The sequence below is a fragment of the Manihot esculenta genome, chromosome 1 (genome assembly GCF_001659605.2).
Source record: "Manihot esculenta cultivar AM560-2 chromosome 1, M.esculenta_v8, whole genome shotgun sequence".
NCBI classification, from domain to species: domain Eukaryota; kingdom Viridiplantae; phylum Streptophyta; class Magnoliopsida; order Malpighiales; family Euphorbiaceae; genus Manihot; species Manihot esculenta.
The window spans coordinates 31,981,349-31,999,725 of record NC_035161.2 but is presented as its reverse complement, the minus strand read 5'-3'; the positions used below and the strand labels follow the sequence as shown (position 1 = coordinate 31,999,725).

At 32.2% G+C, this 18,377-nt stretch overlaps 2 protein-coding genes across 4 annotated transcripts; one reads left to right on the top strand and one right to left on the bottom strand.

Annotated features, from left to right (window-relative positions):
- Nucleotides 1–1,397: 1,397 nt before the first annotated feature.
- On the top strand, nucleotides 1,398–9,897 carry LOC110600153 (probable polyamine oxidase 4). 3 transcript variants are annotated; one of them, XM_021736918.2, is made up of 10 exons: nucleotides 1,398–1,890; nucleotides 3,558–3,673; nucleotides 3,810–3,898; nucleotides 5,832–5,945; nucleotides 6,341–6,428; nucleotides 6,518–6,603; nucleotides 6,701–6,803; nucleotides 7,710–7,807; nucleotides 8,487–8,916; nucleotides 9,233–9,897. In XM_021736918.2, the coding sequence occupies exons 1-10, from the start codon at nucleotides 1,848–1,850 to the stop codon at nucleotides 9,545–9,547; spliced, it is 1,482 nt and encodes a 493-aa protein (XP_021592610.1). In that variant the 5' UTR covers nucleotides 1,398–1,847; the 3' UTR covers nucleotides 9,548–9,897. The 3 variants fall into 3 exon arrangements, with proteins under 3 accessions (XP_021592610.1, XP_043813709.1, XP_021592616.1); XM_021736924.2 differs by lacking the exon at nucleotides 3,810–3,898 and having other exon boundaries at nucleotides 1,399–1,890; XM_043957774.1 differs by lacking the exons at nucleotides 6,518–6,603; nucleotides 6,701–6,803.
- A 3,919-nt stretch (nucleotides 9,898–13,816) lies between these two features.
- Nucleotides 13,817–15,909, bottom strand: LOC110622903 (trans-cinnamate:CoA ligase, peroxisomal). The gene is made up of 2 exons (XM_021767626.2): nucleotides 15,658–15,909; nucleotides 13,817–15,559 (listed from the first exon to the last, which is right to left on the bottom strand). Exons 1-2 carry the CDS (start codon nucleotides 15,853–15,855, stop codon nucleotides 13,964–13,966), a joined length of 1,794 nt encoding a protein of 597 aa, XP_021623318.1. The 5' UTR covers nucleotides 15,856–15,909; the 3' UTR covers nucleotides 13,817–13,963.
- Between the last annotated feature and the right edge of the window lie 2,468 nt (nucleotides 15,910–18,377).

Below are 18,377 nucleotides of genomic sequence, written 5' to 3'. Positions count from 1 at the left end.
AACCATAATTTTAATTATATATATATCATTAATTAAATTATAAAATTGAAACTGGGAGTGAAATCGAGTATTAATTTTTATATTTAAATTTATTAAAATGGATTTATATATATGGCCCTGTTGTCATCCATGATCAATCCTTCGATCCGCCGTCCCTCTCTTCTTATTGAAGAGTCAACATGCCCATTTGATTTCCTCTCTACGTGTTATGCTTCACAAATATTTTTATATTCGGATAAAATTATATCTTATTCTTTTTGTTATCTTAAATTACTGTATTTCTATATAATTTAAAATCAAGGGTTAGCCACCTTATAAATCATAATTGAATTCATACGTCAAGCAAACGCATGAACCCATTTGCGTGAAAAATACATATATAAAAAAACAACATAATTAAATTAATTGATATTCCTTATAATTAATATGGGATTTATTTTAATTGAACATATTATTTTTTTATTACTTTATAAATTTTAGCTTTCTTCGCCGTACTGGTTTTAATTTACCTTACCTAGAAATTTTCCTTTTTTTATTCTGTGCCAATCAAATTCATTTTCCATTCGCCATCTAATTCTTTCAAAGCCTATTATAATTTATATAATAATTTTATCTTGGCAGCTTCGGCCTCCGTTCCGTCCTTTTTGTCGGCACCTGAAGTTTGGCAACTGCCATGCAGTGGACCAAAGGTCCAAGGGCTGTTGTGGAAATACGTAATAAAGTGGGCCCACCTAAGCTTTTTCCCCACATTAGGGGTGGCGTTTGGCGCACTCAATGGATATACTCCCCCACTGGGTGAGCGTGAAGGAGCCCAACTTGCCAATACCATTTTAGATTAACTATAATATTGATTTTTTTTTTTTACTTTATCTCTAATATTTAATTAATTTTTAATATTTTAAAAAATTAAAAAAATTATTTGATTGATTTTTAAAAATTAAAAATTAATTAAATATTATATATATCTATTTAACAAGTAGCATAAATTTAATTTAAAAACTCACTATTACATATAAAATGAATTTTAATATTATTTAATTAGGAGTTTCACGTTATAAAATAAAATTTATATACTTTATTATTACAATTCTAAATTAGGGTAAATTTTGTGTAGATTACCCAATTCATTGATAACCTCTTTAATTTTGATTAAAGGACTAAAGGTTTTCTAATTTTATATTAAATTGAAGAAAATTGAATTTACTAAATTAATCAAATTTATTTTTTATTCAATTCCAAATTTAATCAATCTAATTTTAACTACCGAGATATTTTATAAATTTCCCATAAAGTTACTAGCCAAATCGAAGCTCCACTGAATCACGGCTTTATCATGCAAATCCCGAAATTACCCCTCGAATCCGAACGCGCAGGAAAGATTTTTTTTCTATTAATAGCAGACGGAGATCAGATTGCCGGGACTGGGAGCTGGGCAAAGTTAGGCTGTTCCATTGTTTTCTTGGAAAGTGAGAGAAAGAAAGAAAGAAAAAGAGGCAGGAATTTTGCTGATCTGCGTCGATCTATGCAACCCTGGCTCGACGCTTCGATTTCAAAATTATTGTTCGTTAACACCAAAATTTATTATGAACTGGTTTGATAAGCTTCGTTCTTCTTCCAATCTCAGCCGCGTCATTGCCGGCCTTCTCATCTTCATGCTCTACCATTCTTTCCAGTTAATTTCCAATTTCTTGATTCCTATACACCCTTAATTTCAGTTTCATTCTTCGCAATTTTTATCATCACACACCCAACCACATCAATTCAATCAGTCAAGCGAGCAATTTCTCTTCTGTTCCTACTTATATCGATTTTGGGTTATCTGCATCTCTTCTCTCTCGCTTTATCAAATGGACGCCAACATCTTATCTCTTCACAATCTGCTACTAGACGGTTAGTATATCATTATTTCAGGCTCCTTGTTCATGTTTTTTTTTTTTAATCTCGTCTTTCTTTTCTTCTCTTTTTGCGCTCTTAGCCAACTAGTTCTAACAAGAAATGGAAATTGGGAACATTGAATCATCGTGGATATTTGAATATTGATATATACACACACATTGGATGCTGGCTCTTTTTGAGTTATTTTTAATTTTCTTTGTTGTGTGTCTTGTTTTGTTTGGATGGAGGGAATCTGAGAGAAGAGTTTCCTAAATTCTCTTGTTTGGACAACAAAACAACATATATAAGAGAGTAAAAAGGGAAAAGAAGAGACATTTCTCAATCCCTTAAAATGAACTTCTCTTAATTGGTGGGAAATGTGGAGTAATATTATTTGTATGAAGATTCTCTTTTTCTTTTTATTACAAGGATATAATAGTCCTAGAAATTCTCAGTTGTGTTTTTTACGGAATATTCTCACAAGCACCGAGATGCTTATACACTAACCATTATGTCTATTGTGTGTGGAGCGGGAATATTCTTACAAGCACCAAGTTATAAATGTTTATGATCAGTGAGACTTACTATAATATTACTCTTTATTGCGTATATTAATTGGCTAGTGTATAACCACTATAGGAAGACTTTTAATATTGTGATTAGAGCTGTTTTCTTGAAAAACATATTAGTTAGGGATTTTAAAAATTAATTTAAAATTGAATTAATATGTTTTAGTTATAATAATAAAGAAATATGAAATTGAAAAGTACTTTTATAGTCTGAACCATAATGTCAAACAGGCTTTTACTCATCTCGTATTAGCAGCACATCACAGGCAAACTGCCTATTGGTCCATTTATTAAGCAGCAACCTTTATTATTTATCACATTTTTTTCTTCTGGTTTGAGAATTATATAGGATTCAAATGGTTAAGTTTACCCGTAGTTTTGTAGTCCATTAGATTACGTACATACGCAACCAATGTCCTGCTTAAAGTCTGTTTGGAGTGAGGTAAGATAATCGAATAGGAGGTTAAAAACCTTTTCAACCAACTAATAATAATGGGATGAGTTGAAAAAGGTGAGTTTTAGAAATTATAAAAACTTCTAAGGCCCAATTCACTTTCTGAAAACTTTGCTCTCAAATAAGTCATTCATATACCTTACCTTCGAAAATGGCCTCCTAAACAGTGTAAAAGAATGTGCCATTATTTGCGTCTCATGGTTATGTTAATATGTGTTAGTTTACTGTCTTGATACATCTTCCATTAATTCTGGTGTATTATTGGTTATCCAAAAAAGAATAGGGAAATTTTGTCTGATCATGGTTGCTTCAACTTTCCTACAATAAGACACCTGTTTCAGTTAAGGATATCTGGACTCTAGGAAACCTTAAAAGAATATTTGAAAAATGAATTTTGAAATGTTGCCGACTTTAATATTTGGACATATATTCTCATAGTTTATACTCATACCCGGGGACAAAACATTTTCAGAGTTATTGCAGCATAAATTTTGCTTTGTCATCATACATTCTTGTTGTCTGCGAATTTTGAGAGAAAGATATGAGATTGAATAAATATGCAAACTGGCTCTCTCTCCCTTTTCTGTTCTTGTTAGAGTACATTCGTTTCAGTTTGCAAGTACTGAATGTTTGCTGGCTTGTGTTGATCTTATGAGTAGGTTCTTTTGCTTCAAAATTTGAGAGTGAAAACAGTTCACTACCTACTGTCATTATAGTTGGAGGTGGTATTTCAGGGCTTGCTGCTGCGCGACTCCTCCATGATGCATCTTTTAAGGTCAGCTTAGTGTAACGAATTAATAATATAGAAATTGTGTATGTGAATATATTATTTGTTTTTCAGCACCCAAACATATGCATATAAATATATACATATGCCTGAATTAATGACAAGTTATTGTCATTTGGTAAAGGTAATATTGCTAGAATCACGAGATAGACTTGGTGGCCGTATTCATACTGACTATTCGTTTGGTTATCCGGTGGATATGGGAGCATCATGGTAATATCTTCCTCCTTGCCTCTCTCTCCTCTCTCTCTCTCAATTTCAATGCATCCGTTGCTTATGATCAGGTTTATGCATAAAAAGAACAACTTCTCTGTCATGTGTTAGTTTAGCATACTCATTTTTTTCCCCATACCACCACTTATTTGATCTCTTCTTGACCAAACTCCTATAAACCTGTGGTTTTCTATTTGCATTTGTTGCTTATGCTACTGGAATAATGTATACAACAGAACGCCATGAAGAGAGAGAGGACAAGAATGAAGAACTTATATCAGATCTGGGGCTGTATTCTCCGTTAATTATTATTATTATTATTATTATTATCATTATTATTATCATCATTATTGCAAGCGTGAACTAAATCATTAAAAATTTTTATGGGATATACTTAATTGTTTTAGAGTCTTTTGGATCTATGATAATGTCATAAGATTATCTTTTTTGAAAGGTCTTGGAGGAGTGATTTTCTCTGGTCACAAATCACAACTTAATCTTAGTCTTGATTGAATTTAGCTAGATATATGGATCATTTTCTTGGTTCTTTTTTTTTTTCTAGAGTGTTGGGATCTAATGTGGAACGAAATCAATTTTTGGTGTATATTTTTCTGGTCATTTTTATGCATCTTCTTGGTTCCTACTGCTAAAATTCAATCAGTTATTTGCGGTGGTGCATCTACTATATAGTAGGCATTTTTAAATGATCTTCCCAACTTATCCACAATGGTTTTAACCTCTATCCATGAATGCATTTTTTTGTTGTGTTATTTTTTCCCATTCATTTCTTTTTCCCCATGTTCTCATACAGTCATACTATTTCAGATCACCTTGATGCATCTGATATATAGTTGGATCTACTATACCTAGTTACAGTATATGAAACTTGGCAACATATGTCCTTAAACGTTACATGGTCTTCTTTGTTTCCTTATTTGAGCGGCTTTCTTGGATGATTTAACATGGTATCATCACTTCTTCTAGTTATGTTGTGTTCTGCATTTTACCCATGTGCTAGATGTATCAAGTTTTGTTCTCAAGTGCACAAGTGTAATCTAGTGTTCTGCACATGGGGAGTAATTGTGCCACAAATGAGATGTCCTGCCTTAAACTGCAAGTTAATCTCTTACGATGATCCAACTCAAGAACTATTAATAAGCAATCAACATTGATAAATTTTGTAAATAGGTTTTCCTTTCCTGTGCTTATTTGGATATTTCGATAAGGAATTCCCAGTATTGAATTATTGAAATAAATTTGATGAATGGTTGGCTTGGATAGATCTTTACCTGTACTAAAATGTGCACATTTATGGTTGCTCTGTGATGAGTTCCTATTTGGCAATTATGTCCACATAATTCATGTAATGATGCCATAATGAAGTGAATATTTGTACTATATGTCAACAAAGTCAATGCAGCTTCACTCATTTTGGCAAGTTTCCCAAATTTCATACGTAGATTTCATTGATTTCTTTATTTATTGATCTATTTGATCTTTATATTTCCTCAATGTGGATAGGAGATAAGTATTATCATTGATTGATGAATGTATATTCATTTTAGTTGAATATCTCTTAAACTCTAGCAACATTATTCACGAAATAATTTACTAAACTAAGCTGGAAGAGAACAGTTGGTATCCATTATTTCTGAAATTTTAATGAAGGGCCTTGTTTGCCTAGTCTCCTTTGCATTGGAAACCTAATGGATATATCATGCAGATTATGCAAAGATCCCCATTTCTTTTTTGTGTTTAATGTTGATTATTTTAAGTCTTTTTTTCCTGCTACTTGTAATTTATTTCACTGGGTTTGCTGTCATTTTTTTGTTGTCTGTAAATGTGAAATACATTTCTTACTGCTTTCCAATTTGAAATAACTCTTCAGTTGATGAAGCATGATTTAACATCTTGTGCTATGGATACCATTCAGGCTACATGGTGTCTGCAACGAGAATCCTTTGGCTCCAATCATTCGCTCCTTGGGGCTCACACTGTACCGGACGAGTGGTGATGACTCAGTATTGTATGACCATGATTTAGAGAGGTAATTTATTTACTGGTTTTACATTTGTATTCTCACATGCCCAAAATGGACTTCCACAACTATTTTTGCAGATTAATATATATGTATATATATTTTTTCTAGTTCAAGTCTTAAACGCAGTGATCCAACTATGCAATGTTGTTGCCTCCATGAAATGAGGAAAGACAATAGGATATGAATAAACTCTATGCTTCTAGATGGAGTCATTAATTAATATAGTAGTTGCTGCTTGGATTAAATTTATATCATATATACTTTGTTATATAACAATGGCAAATGAGCCTTAATCCCAAACTAATTGGGGTATATGGATCATTTCACCATTCAGCTCTGTTTGACATAGATATCTTTTATATTTCTTATTTATTAAGTTTGAACTTGTTTTGAGGATTCAGTTATACTCTTTTTGATATGGATGGACATCAAGTTCCACAAAGGCTGGTCAAAGAAGTTGGAGATATATTCAAGAAGATTCTCAAAGAGGTATCTATCTTTCAATTAAATTGTGGGATGGAAGATTAGTCATTCTCAGTTGCAATCAGTGAACAAAGTTCTTATGTTGATTCTTTTAGACTGAGAGAGTAAGAGATGCACATGCCGATGACATGTCAATTCTTCAGGCAATTGGGCTTGTGTTAGATAAGCATCCTGAATTAAGGTACAGGAACTAAAAAAAAGGGAAGAAAATTTTGTAACACGAGTTCATGAAATCTACTTTATAGGATCTTCAGTTTTGCTTATGTGACTTCTGGCAGGCAAGAAGGACTTGCATATGAAGTACTGCAATGGTACATTTGTAGAATGGAGGCATGGTTTGCAGTAGACGCAGATATGATATCACTGAAAACATGGGATCAGGCTAGTCAAAATTTTAACTTATGTATTCAGTTACCATAACTTAGGACTTCGCATGTGATCACGTAACTTATCATTAAATTTAATGCTCTAACTTTACTTCAATTTACACCATAAAATCACTCAATTTTAATTTCTATTTCAATAAGGGCACTATTGCTACTTGCTAGATGTAGAGATCTGGTCAGATGTTTTATTTGTTGGCCAAATAACAAAGTCTATAATCCATCTATAATTATAAACTTTGATTAAAAGTTCACTAGGCGTAAAGGTTAGAAATACTTTGGAATTCTATTAAAATCTAGTAATAGTGTTTTTTTTTTTTTTTTTGAGATACAAGTTAAAGTTCACTGATAAACTTATGCTGTAAATTCAAATTATCTTTGCTATAATTTATTTATTACTTTTGCGATGATGTGTAAAATTAAGCACACAATTCTAAAGGCATCAAAAGAAAAAGGAAAAAAAGGGCAGGTGTCAGTACTTATTTATATTAAACAGCTTCCTTTCAGACCCTATTTACATTAAAGGGCTTCCATCTGTCTCTATGGGGACATCCCAGGATAGAAAGCTTGAAGTTTTCATCAGGAGCCGGTGGCAAGGGGTATGGCAAAGCGGACACTAATTTCAGTTGTGTAGTTCATCCAACATAACAAGGAAAAAATAAATCCCCCAAGGCATTTCTAACAAGAATTAAGTTCTCATTATTATCTTTACTGTAGATCATTAAAATATAAGAAGGGAAATGTAAATTTTAGACACTGGAATTCTAATGTTTTTTTATGTATTTTGTGGATTTCTTTTTTACCTTTTGAGAAATTGAATACGATTGAAGCGTTTCTCGGTTAAGGTCACTTTGGATTTCTCTTATGCCTTGTTGCTTAGTTAAGGTTGTTCCCTGTGTTACAGGAGCATGTTCTTTCTGGTGGTCATGGACTTATGGTGCAAGGTTATGATCATATAATAAAGGCTCTTGCAAAAGACATTGATATACGCTTGAATCACAGGTATGCTTGTTATTTTATAACAATATCAGTTGCATTTTTACTCAACATTTTGAAATAATCTGTGTTAAAGGAAATTGGGAAAAAAAAAAAAAGAAGGTAGAGCGTAGGATTTTATTATGATAATATTGTAAGCTTCTTTCTTCACATCGATTTCATATTTTCTTTATCTACTTTTATCCATTATATTTATATATTATGGTTCACATCATGTCTGAAGTCATGTGTCTCTATTTTACTAATGATTGCAAGTCTTGGTTCCTAATTCTTTTGCCTATTAATTGTTATGGAGATGTGCTTATGATATAATATGTAAATAAGCACGTGTAAGATAATTTTATAAGTCAAGTGTTTTTTGAACTGCTTTCTTGGTTTTGTTTGTCGGCATGTCTGTGTGGATAAGCAGTGGACAATTGGGATGAGAGACAGCCTATGCCTATGCATCACTTTCATGAATGCTTTCTTGAAGTGTCCCTGTAATATCAGATTCATAGCTTGTGAATTGAAATTCTGTTATATGAATGGATGTGGAAACAAAATTATCATGTAATGATAATGGAGTGCTTGAATGCAGGCTATTACTTGATTTTCTCACATCCATATGCTTGCATTGTTTTTACGAGTAACGATAAAACTTGGATGCAAATGAAGGATTGATTCTTTTTTGAATCTTGATGAGCAGGGTTACAAAAATATGCTATGGGTCTAATAAAGCCATGGTCATGGTTGAGGGAGGGAGGAACTTTGTAGCGGATGCTGCAATAGTCACGGTGCCCATTGGGGTTCTCAAAGCCAATTTAATTCAGTTTGAACCCAAGTTGCCAAAATGGAAAGTTGCTTCAATTTCAGATATTGGTGTTGGCAGTGAAAATAAGGTTGCATTACAATTTGATAAAGTATTTTGGCCAAATGTGGAATTCCTGGGCATTGTTGCACCGACATCTTATGCTTGTGGTTATTTTCTCAATCTTCACAAGGCAACCGGGCATCCTGTGCTTGTCTATATGGCTGCTGGTAGGTTTGCATATGATCTGGAGAAGCTATCTGATGAGTCTTCTGCGAATTTTGTGATGTTACAGCTGAAGAAAATGTTTCCTGACGCGACGGAGCCGGTAAATAGTTTCTTCCTTCTTGTATGATTTAGTTTCAATAGGATTTATCTGTTTTATTCACCCGAGGCAATCCATTTGAAATGTATAGCTTTTCATTTGGAAAAGTGAACCTACTGAATCTTGTTTGGTTCAAACATTTACTCACTCGTCACTATCATAATCTACTCTGCTGTAAAAAGGGAATTGTGTAGGTATAATCTGGATAATAATTTGATGGTTTTTCAGTGCCCATTTCATGCATTTTTCTGCATACTTTTGTTCTGAAGCTGAATATACTAAATGATGACCGACTTGTTATTTGGTTGGTGTGGTGTAGGTACGTTATCTTGTATCGCGATGGGGAACAGATCCAAACTCACTTGGTTGTTATGCGCATGACGTGGTTGGAAAGCCAGAAGATGTGTATGAGAGGCTTGGTGCACCACTGGGAAATCTTTTCTTTGGAGGGGAAGCGGTGAGCATGGAGCACCAGGGTTCTGTGCATGGAGCTTACTCTGCTGGCGTCATGGCTGCTGTGAACTGTCAGAGGCATGTACTAGGGAAACTTGGTAGGCTGGATAAACTCCAGCTACTCCCTTTAAGATCTGAAATTGTTGAAGCTGCATTTCCCCTCCAAATCTCAAGGATGTAATGCATTACTTTTATGAATTGATTTTATGGACTCGCCTTTGGGTTATCCTTTGATTTCCCTTTTTGTATTGAGATGGTTTTTAAAGATGTTTGTAGCAGGTAGTAAGAAGTAGAAGCTAATGGAGAAAATAGCCTTCTTCGAAAACAATGGCGGGTACACCATCAATGAGAAATTGTTATAAAATCTGCCCCTGCAGAGTAGTTTTTAAATAGAGTGACAATTCCATTCCTAGTACCCAGGGATGGGATGTAAACCAAATTTAGTCCAAGAGTGCCGGGTTGTTATTTAAATTGATGAGATTATTAAGCGTTTTCTTAATTCAAGGGATATATTTCCTAAGTTTAAAATGATTCAGCTATTCTTTTTCTTCTTTTTTTCTTTTATTATAATAAAAACTTAATATGCTATCAAAGTCTAAAATATGGGTTTTCTCTTTTCTTATTATTCTCCTTCATACTTATGAGTTGTAAAAGCTATTTTCTCTTCTTGTGTGGTTGAGTCTCAAAGTGTAATATATAATTTCATTAAAATCTATATTCACTTTTTTTCCTTAGTCAAAATTAACTGTTAAAAATATTCGGTCTATTTTATCTTTTTTTTTTAAATGTTTTTCAAGGAAAAAAAATCGAAATAAAATATATATATATATATATACACACACCATGTGCACACCCACCACCCATCAAGGAAGCAGAACTAGATGCAGGCTAGTTGTTTTTGATAATTGCAAAAAGCTTGTGTTAAGCCCACATGTTGCTCCACATTTTCTGCTCTAAAAAGAAAGAAAATCAATTAACTCCTAATTTAAAGAGTAATCTTTACCTCTAACATTCTCTTGATGAGATTTTTTTATATATATAATTGTGGAATAAATTGTCTCCACATTTTAAGGAATAATAGAAGACAATCTCCTAAATTTATAAATCATTAAAATCAATAATTTAGGAGTAATTTGTTAAAAAAAAAAATCATTTTATATCTTCATCTTCTTTTTTTTTTCTTCTAAAATTAACATGATACAATGGCTAAGAGTTGAAATCTCTGACTTTTTTTTCTTCTTTTCAAAGTTTCGGTTTGAGTTCCAAAGGATATGCTCCTTTTTATGGGTTTGAGCTCATAGCCTCCCATTATCAGTCTAAAAATTTCAATGTTGAAAATCAGTTCTTTTAACCCCAGCTTTTGGTCAGGAAAGAGGGAAACCGAATCCAACCAAGTTTATTTGTGCATCTTGGGGGCGTTAGTAACCCTTTCTTAAATTGGCCCAAATAACTTTTGAATTCACTTTTCATTTGATCCAAAATGGTTAATACAAACTATTTAGTAGTTTCGTGTTACCTATTATATACAAATCAATTTTCTTCAAATCTATCGATATGGGATGGAACAGCTCTGTCTCAAGCATGCAACTGACTGTTATATTCAGTAAGACTAAATTTGCGACGTTCTCATCACAACTAAATCGATTACAATTTCTAACTATGACCGGACCCTTGAGTATTGTGGTTTGTTAGTACCTCGTACGGCTCCACCTCGTCTCTCATGGGTAGTCCTTTCCTCGCAGGCCCACTAGCTCTGTACAATTTGTCTGACCCAGGATAGTTCTGATATCAATTGAAACAGTCTGGTCTAAACTGATTCAAATAACTTTTGGATCCATTTTTCACTCGACTCAAAATGATTAACTTAAATTATTTAATAATTTCATGCTAACTATATTATATACAAATCAATTTTCTTCAAATTTATCGGAGACGGAACAGCTCTGCTCGAGCAGACAGCTGACCAACGTTATATTGCTAAATTTAATGAGATTCTCATGAAATTAAGATACTTTGAAGTAAACATCTCCTTAATCTAAGGAATATGTCTTTCTATATTTAAGTATTTTTATTTTATTAGTTTTTCATTATAATATTGTTATGTATCACAAAAGAGAATATAAATAAATTAAATAATTGAAAATATAGTAATTTTAGCTATTTTTCTTCTCATCCATTTCTTCTATTCCCTTCTCTCTTAAGCAGCAAGTTGAGTCAACATTTGAGAAAAGTTGAAAGATTTAGAAGTTGATTGTACATTTTATTTTTTATTAAACGACAAAAGAGGGGATTATCTTGCTTGGGAAGTTAACCTTTATCTTATGATATTAATTAATTAATATATATTACGAATCCTCCATTCTATGAACGTTACCGATAATTATTTTAAGATGATCCAGTTTGATGGTCGTTGGGCTCATGCGCTTCAGGTTGGACCAAGCTCAAACGAGGAGAAATTAGCCCAAAACTTTCAAAAGCCTGTCTCGTTTGGTTGGTCCAACACTTTCGATTCTTACTCGGACTTAGGGATAGATCGGACCGTCTGCGAGTACAAATCTCACAAGAAAGAATTCAACTCGATGACATGACATGATAAAAGACATCAGGCCTAATCACTTCGCAACTCTGCCCGCATACAATCCGGAATGAATTAAATGGTCGTTTGGCATGAAAATGATCTCTGAATTATTTGTACGTACGAGTTTGGATGACAGAAACAGATGGCATTATAGCAGAGAGGCCATTAGACATTATTAACAGATAAAAAAAATAGAAAAAAAAAAAAGAATTCCTCTCTCTCTATTTAAACTTATATAACTACTATGAATTTTATTTTTTGAATATCAGAGCATCACAGTTTGACTTTAGTTTTTGGCCTTTACTAATATAAATAATTATATTATAATATTTATAAATTTAATATTTATATTAAATATATTTAAATTATAATGTCATCTTCATTTTATTGGTAATTTTTTTGTCAGAGATTTATTGATAATTTAATTAATAGGTAAATCGCAATTTTTCCATTTCAAAAAAGAAATCACATTTTTAGATGGATTTTTTTTAACTTTTATATATGTTTGTGTGTGCGAATCACTAATTAATTTTAAATTAAAAAATTATTCATCAGAAATATTTTTAAAAAAATTAGAAAACATTATGGTGTCCAAATCAATCCCATTAAAATAATTAATTAAATGTATAAATAAACTATATGATGATGACAGTTTGCGTGGGATATTATTTGGATATTACCTAATTAAGCAAAATTAAATATCCGATATTCCAATCTCTTTTTTTTTTTTTTTTCAAATATCTTCAATGAAAGAGATTGAAATTCTTGTCATTGTTTTTAAAATTCAAAAGTATCCAATAAAAAAAAATTTTAAATCTTATTAGAATTAAATATTCTACTAAAAGTTTTTTTTTTTAATTTCATGAATTATTTTAGAAATAAAAAATAAATTTAAATGTTAACTTGTTATGATATAATATAATTTTTTTCATTAAACTATTAATTTAATTGCTTTATTCTGATCTTCCAATTTAATTAATTATATTTGCATATGGGTCTCATTCAATGCTATAATTTTAAATTTTATTCCAAAGTTGACCCGTTACTAACGTTAACCTACACGTGTATAATTTAATTATTTTTTCTAAATTAAAAAATAAAAATTTATCCTCCTTGGAACAAATTATTAATAAGGATAAATCAATAAATATTAATTTCTTCATATTTGATTTTCAAGATTATTAATAAGAATTGCCACCAATAACCAGATGTCATGGACAGTCACTCATGCTGTTTTTCCTTTTATAATTATATTAAATATTGTTTTTTATGTTAACTAAAATAAATTATTTAATATTAAAATTAGAAAATATAAAAATATTAATTAAATATAAATGAAATCCTGATTGTGATCCATGTTTTGCATGTGATATCATTATTTATTATTTTTATTAATTTAATGGAGATTATATCACTCATGCTGTTCTTCATTCTATCTGCTAGGATTTCTGAACATGTGGACTTTGGACCTGTTTTAGAAGTTTCTTGTGCTTTTTTTTTTTTTTTTTTTTTTTTGTTTCTAAGCCTGTTGGGTTGTATTGGGTTTAGCCTAAGTCTATTTTTAATGAATCTACCATATCCCTTGACAAAAAAACAGATTTGGAAGGAAAGGACTGAAGTTAGAAATTTGAAAGAGATGGGGCAACAGAGGAGTACCTAATTTTTAAAAACCAAACCAGAAGGGAATCTCTTGTGCAACTAGCAATTTTCTTTTCATGGGAATTTTCTTAGTTCATCATCTTGATTTTATTTTTGCTTTGAGATATTCTCGATCCATCACATCTACAATGAAGCTTATGGTCCCTTCTCCTTAAATTCTGACTTCCTTCTTCCCCTAATGTTTAGAAAATTAGAGATGCTGAGGTAAAACAATTGGCTTACAATTGACTTTAACATTAAAGACATTCTAAAATTTCATATCAATTTCCGTCAATCATAACAAAAGTTCAAAGATGTTTGACACTTAGTACTTATCTAAAAGACAAATATTTAATTAATAATTAAATAATTAAAAGCTGTTCAAAGACGAGACATGGCAAGAACATGTTCGTGAGGCTGAGCTGTACATCTAGGTATTTCCGTATTGCTTTGATTAGATTGGCCGTTCTTTTTGCTGGGAAGATTCTGATTTACAACTCTGCTCTTGGACACCTCAAAAGTTTTCGCCAAAGTCCTTAATTGAAATTTTTGAATTTTCCCGGTTGCTGTCTTGGGTAGCTCCGGCAAGAACTCCACCTTCTTTGGAACCATGAAACGCGGAAGATTCTTCCGGCAATAGGCTATGATATCAGATTCTTTAACGTCATCTGTTTTCCCATCTGCGTTCTTTTTAATGGCAACAAAAGCACAAGGACTTTCTCCCCATAGAGGGTGCGGCATCGCCACCACAGCTGCCTCTAGGACTCTTGGATGCCTGTAGAGTACAGATTCCAATTCCACGCTGCTGATATTTTCACCACCAGATATGATCACATCCTTTGATCGGTCTTTGATTTCCAGGTACCCATCTGGGTGGACGACCCCAACATCCCCTGTAGCGAACCATCCGTTTTTTAATGCTTTAGAGGTAGCATTTGGATCCTTGAAGTATCCTTTCATGATGCTACTTCCTCGCAGGACAATCTCCCCTATACTTTTTCCATCTCGAGAAACGCTATTCATTGTCTTTAGATCCTTCACGTCAACATCAGCAAGAGTTAGAATACTGATCCCTTGCCTTGCCTTGAGTTTTGCTTGAGCACCTCGGGGGAGCTGGTTCCACTTGGCTTGCCACTCGCAAACCAACGCTGGTCCAGTGGCTTCTGTTAATCCATATGCATGTGTAACGTGGAATCCCAGTGGTTCTATCTTTTCAAGCAGTGAGGCCGGCGGTGGTGCACCTCCGGTGAGTACTTGAACAGGGGGAGTTATTTGGCTGCGCTCGTGAGGTTTGGCTTCAAGAAGGATGTTGAAAACGATGGGTGCACAACACATGTGGGTGACTTTGTGAAGAGAAATGTTGCGGTACATGTCATAAGAGGTGATGTTGCGCAGGCAGACATTGGTTCCGCCGCGTGCAGCGATTCCCCAAGTGAAGGTCCAGCCATTGCAGTGGAACATGGGGAGTGTCCAAAGATAGACAGGTTCAGTTCCCATTTCCCAGCCAAGAATAAGGCTGAGAGTGCTAAGGTAGGCACCTCTGTGGCTATACACAACTCCTTTAGGCTCTGAGGTTGTTCCAGAAGTATAATTCAAGGCTATAGGATCCCATTCATCTTGGATATCTTCAACGACATAATTAGGATTTCCCTTATGAACAAGTTGTTCATACTCTAACTCACCAAGCCGGACACCAGTGGGAGAGTCAATATCATCAATAACAATAACCAAAGGAAAACTTGATTCAAATGAAACAAAATCCTGAGAGTGATCACCCATCAGCAAGCGTAGGGCCTCTCGTGCCAAAGGAACAAACTGATAGTCCACAAAGAAGACTTTCGCTTCAGAGTGGCGGAGAATGGTGGCTATAGTCTTAGCATCGAGCCTAGTATTGATGGCGTTGAGGACAGCTCCTGCCATGGGAACTGCAAAGTGCATCTCATACATAGCTGGAATATTTGGAGCCAGCACCGACACCTACAGCAGAACCATGCAGAGTAAATGACAATTTTGTATTCTTCTACATGTGAGATATATATCCATATATACAGGGATGATGAAGCTAAAATACTTACAACATCGTTCTTGACAATGTTCAGGGAGTGGAGAGAAGCAGCGAGACGGCGGCAACGGTGGTACGTTTGTCGCCAAGTGAAACGAGTACCTTCATAGATAACGGAGGTGCGGTTGGCATAAACGTCAGCAGCTCTCTTCAAGAAGGTTAGAGGCGTTAGAGGAACATAATTTGCGTTGCATTTTGGGAGCAAATCCATAGTTAATAAACGCAAAAGAGGGTGAGAAGATGGATTTGGATGAAATTGGTATGTTGTTGGGCGTGGAGTGAAGGAAAATGGCCAAATGCCAACAGCTTAAATAGGGAATTAGATTCATTAAAGAGTGCGGATGGAATCGAGTTCTTTTCGAATCGGATGCTAATCGGATGCTAGATTTTTATTGTGTCCATTAACGATGCTTTATTAGATGATTTATCACTTTTTTATCTTTTAGTTCAAACTTTATAAATTGCTTCTATCCAGTTATAAGAAAGTAAAATGTGCTTTTATTCACAGATCTGCGAATGATATCGCTCATGTTCTAGCAACATCGATTCATTGAGTCAGGTCAAGGAGCTTGGGTTCATGTCCCTATTCCTCGTATATAGTTTTCTTAATCGCTTTGCGTTAATAATATTTCTTTTATTATTTTTTTTAAAAATAGGGAATTAGAAAAAAATCAATGCGCTTAGGAGAAGCGGGTGGCTGGGAAAGAGAAGTGTGGAACTTAAATTTCTGAGACAGCACGGATCAAGGACACTTAGAATTTGTCGGATGGGCTTTGGACGGTGACCTTTACTTGTGGCACCGTGATAAAGCCTTTTCTCATCACATTCACGCCAAGTCACTAATATAGAAAAATGAAATGCAACAACCATCATTCGTTGTATTCAAATTATGAATTAAAATAAAAATAAAATAAATGAGTTTCACATTAAAAAAAAATTAAATAAAATATATTTTAATATCTCTTCACCACGTACACTTAAAAATTCTCCATTAATTTGAAAAGCATTTATTATATTAATTATTATTTTTTTCTTAATTAATGAAATAAAGAGTATTAAATAACCATTTAAAAAAACGATTGCTACTAAATAAATAAATACTAATAAAACCAATTAGATTTTAAAACATCCTATGTATAACGCAATAATCATTTAATTTTATATTTATTATTCCAACAATTTTCAGTTGATTAATTAAAGTTTTAGACATTGAAAACCACTTAAAATAAAATTTAAAAATTTACACTTTTCAAATATCATTTTTATTTTTTAAAATTAAAATATTATGTTTTAGGTAAAATTGCCTCAATAGCATCTGCTCCATGTTTTATATAAAACTTTGATATTTAATTTTAATTTTAAATTAAAATTAGAATGCATTTAATTAAAATAGTTGAGACAATACAATACAATACATTTAAAAATTAAAAATGTTTTTTTATTAAAACATAAATATTAGCTTTTTATCTAATAATAATTATTATTATTATTATAATTAATCAAAAATACCATCTGTTTGTTTGAATGCGGGCAGGCAGTGCCTACACTCCAAGTCAGAAATTTAGAAACCGCAGATTCAGGTTCATCATTCACGCTCGGACTGAAATGGTGAGGACTGACTTTCTTTCTTTTCTTTGTTTTTTTCATTTGACTAAATTTATAATTTGTCTGAATTTTACGAAAAAATTAATTGAGGCATTAATTTTTAACATATTATTTTCATAAAAATATAATTATTTAATATATATGAGCAGACATAAATTACATAAGATATGAATTTTTAAGGTTTATATTATAATTATATTTTTAAAGTTTAAGAATTTAATTAATAGTTATATTTTATAAAATTTTATGATTAAATAATTATATTTTTTATAATAAAAAATTAAGACTCTGTTTATTTTATAAAAAAAATATTTTTTTCTATATTTTTCATAAATTTTGTAGCATTTGAAACATGTAGAAAAATTAGTCAACAAAAAAATCATTATAAAGAAAATTATTTTCTGTATTTTGATAATTTTACTAACATTTATATATATAAATTCATTATATATTTTATTTTTTAAATAATAAAAAATAAGTTATTTTTTAAAAATAAATGAAGTTTAAATGTAAAAAAAATTTATCAAGAAAATATTATAATATATATGATAAAGTTTCGTTAATGCAAGTGATTGAAAATATTTTTTTTAAAGATTATTATCAAAATTATAATAATTTTAATTAAAAATAAAAATAAAAATAAATTAGAGAATATAAGTTTTTTAAGTATCTTTAACTTTAGTCGTAGTTGACACAGAATTATAGATTTGTGTGGCAGTGGGATTGAAGACTGGAAACACATGCATGAAGTTATAAAAAGGAGAATAATTAATAAGCAGAAAGGAGGGGAGGGTTGTTGAATTCCAAAGAAAAACTTCGTGAAGAGAAGTAAGTTAGAAAGCTGAGTGTAATTTCTCAGCAAACAACTTTTCTCTTACAATACCTTAATTTTAGATCTACCATGGGAATAATGAAAGAACAAACCACTTTGACTCTCTTGAACTTCTCCCTCCAGTTTCTCGGATGAATATAAAAATACTTTTTTTTCTTTTTCTTCTCTTTCATACTCTTGTTTTTCGATTCTATTTGATTTTTTTAGAAAGTAAAGAGAAGGGATGAGCTTCCCTTGCCCACTCGACAGGGAAACCTGTTTTCTTTTCCATTTTTATTTCTTAGTTTTGGCTGCAC

Excerpts from the sequence above, each read along its gene's own strand:
- LOC110600153 (XM_021736918.2), top strand. The coding sequence starts at position 1,848 with ATGGACGCCAACATCTTATCTCTTCACAATCTGCTACTAGACG. Across the intron at positions 7,808-8,486 it reads GATATACGCTTGAATCACAG|GGTTACAAAAATATGCTATG; the intron begins GTATGCTTGTTA and ends CTTGATGAGCAG. Across the intron at positions 8,917-9,232 it reads TTCCTGACGCGACGGAGCCG|GTACGTTATCTTGTATCGCG; the intron begins GTAAATAGTTTC and ends GGTGTGGTGTAG.
- LOC110622903 (XM_021767626.2), bottom strand. The coding sequence starts at position 15,855 with ATGGATTTGCTCCCAAAATGCAACGCAAATTATGTTCCTCTAACGCCT. Across the intron at positions 15,560-15,657 it reads ACATTGTCAAGAACGATGTT|GTGTCGGTGCTGGCTCCAAA; the intron begins GTAAGTATTTTA and ends GTTCTGCTGTAG.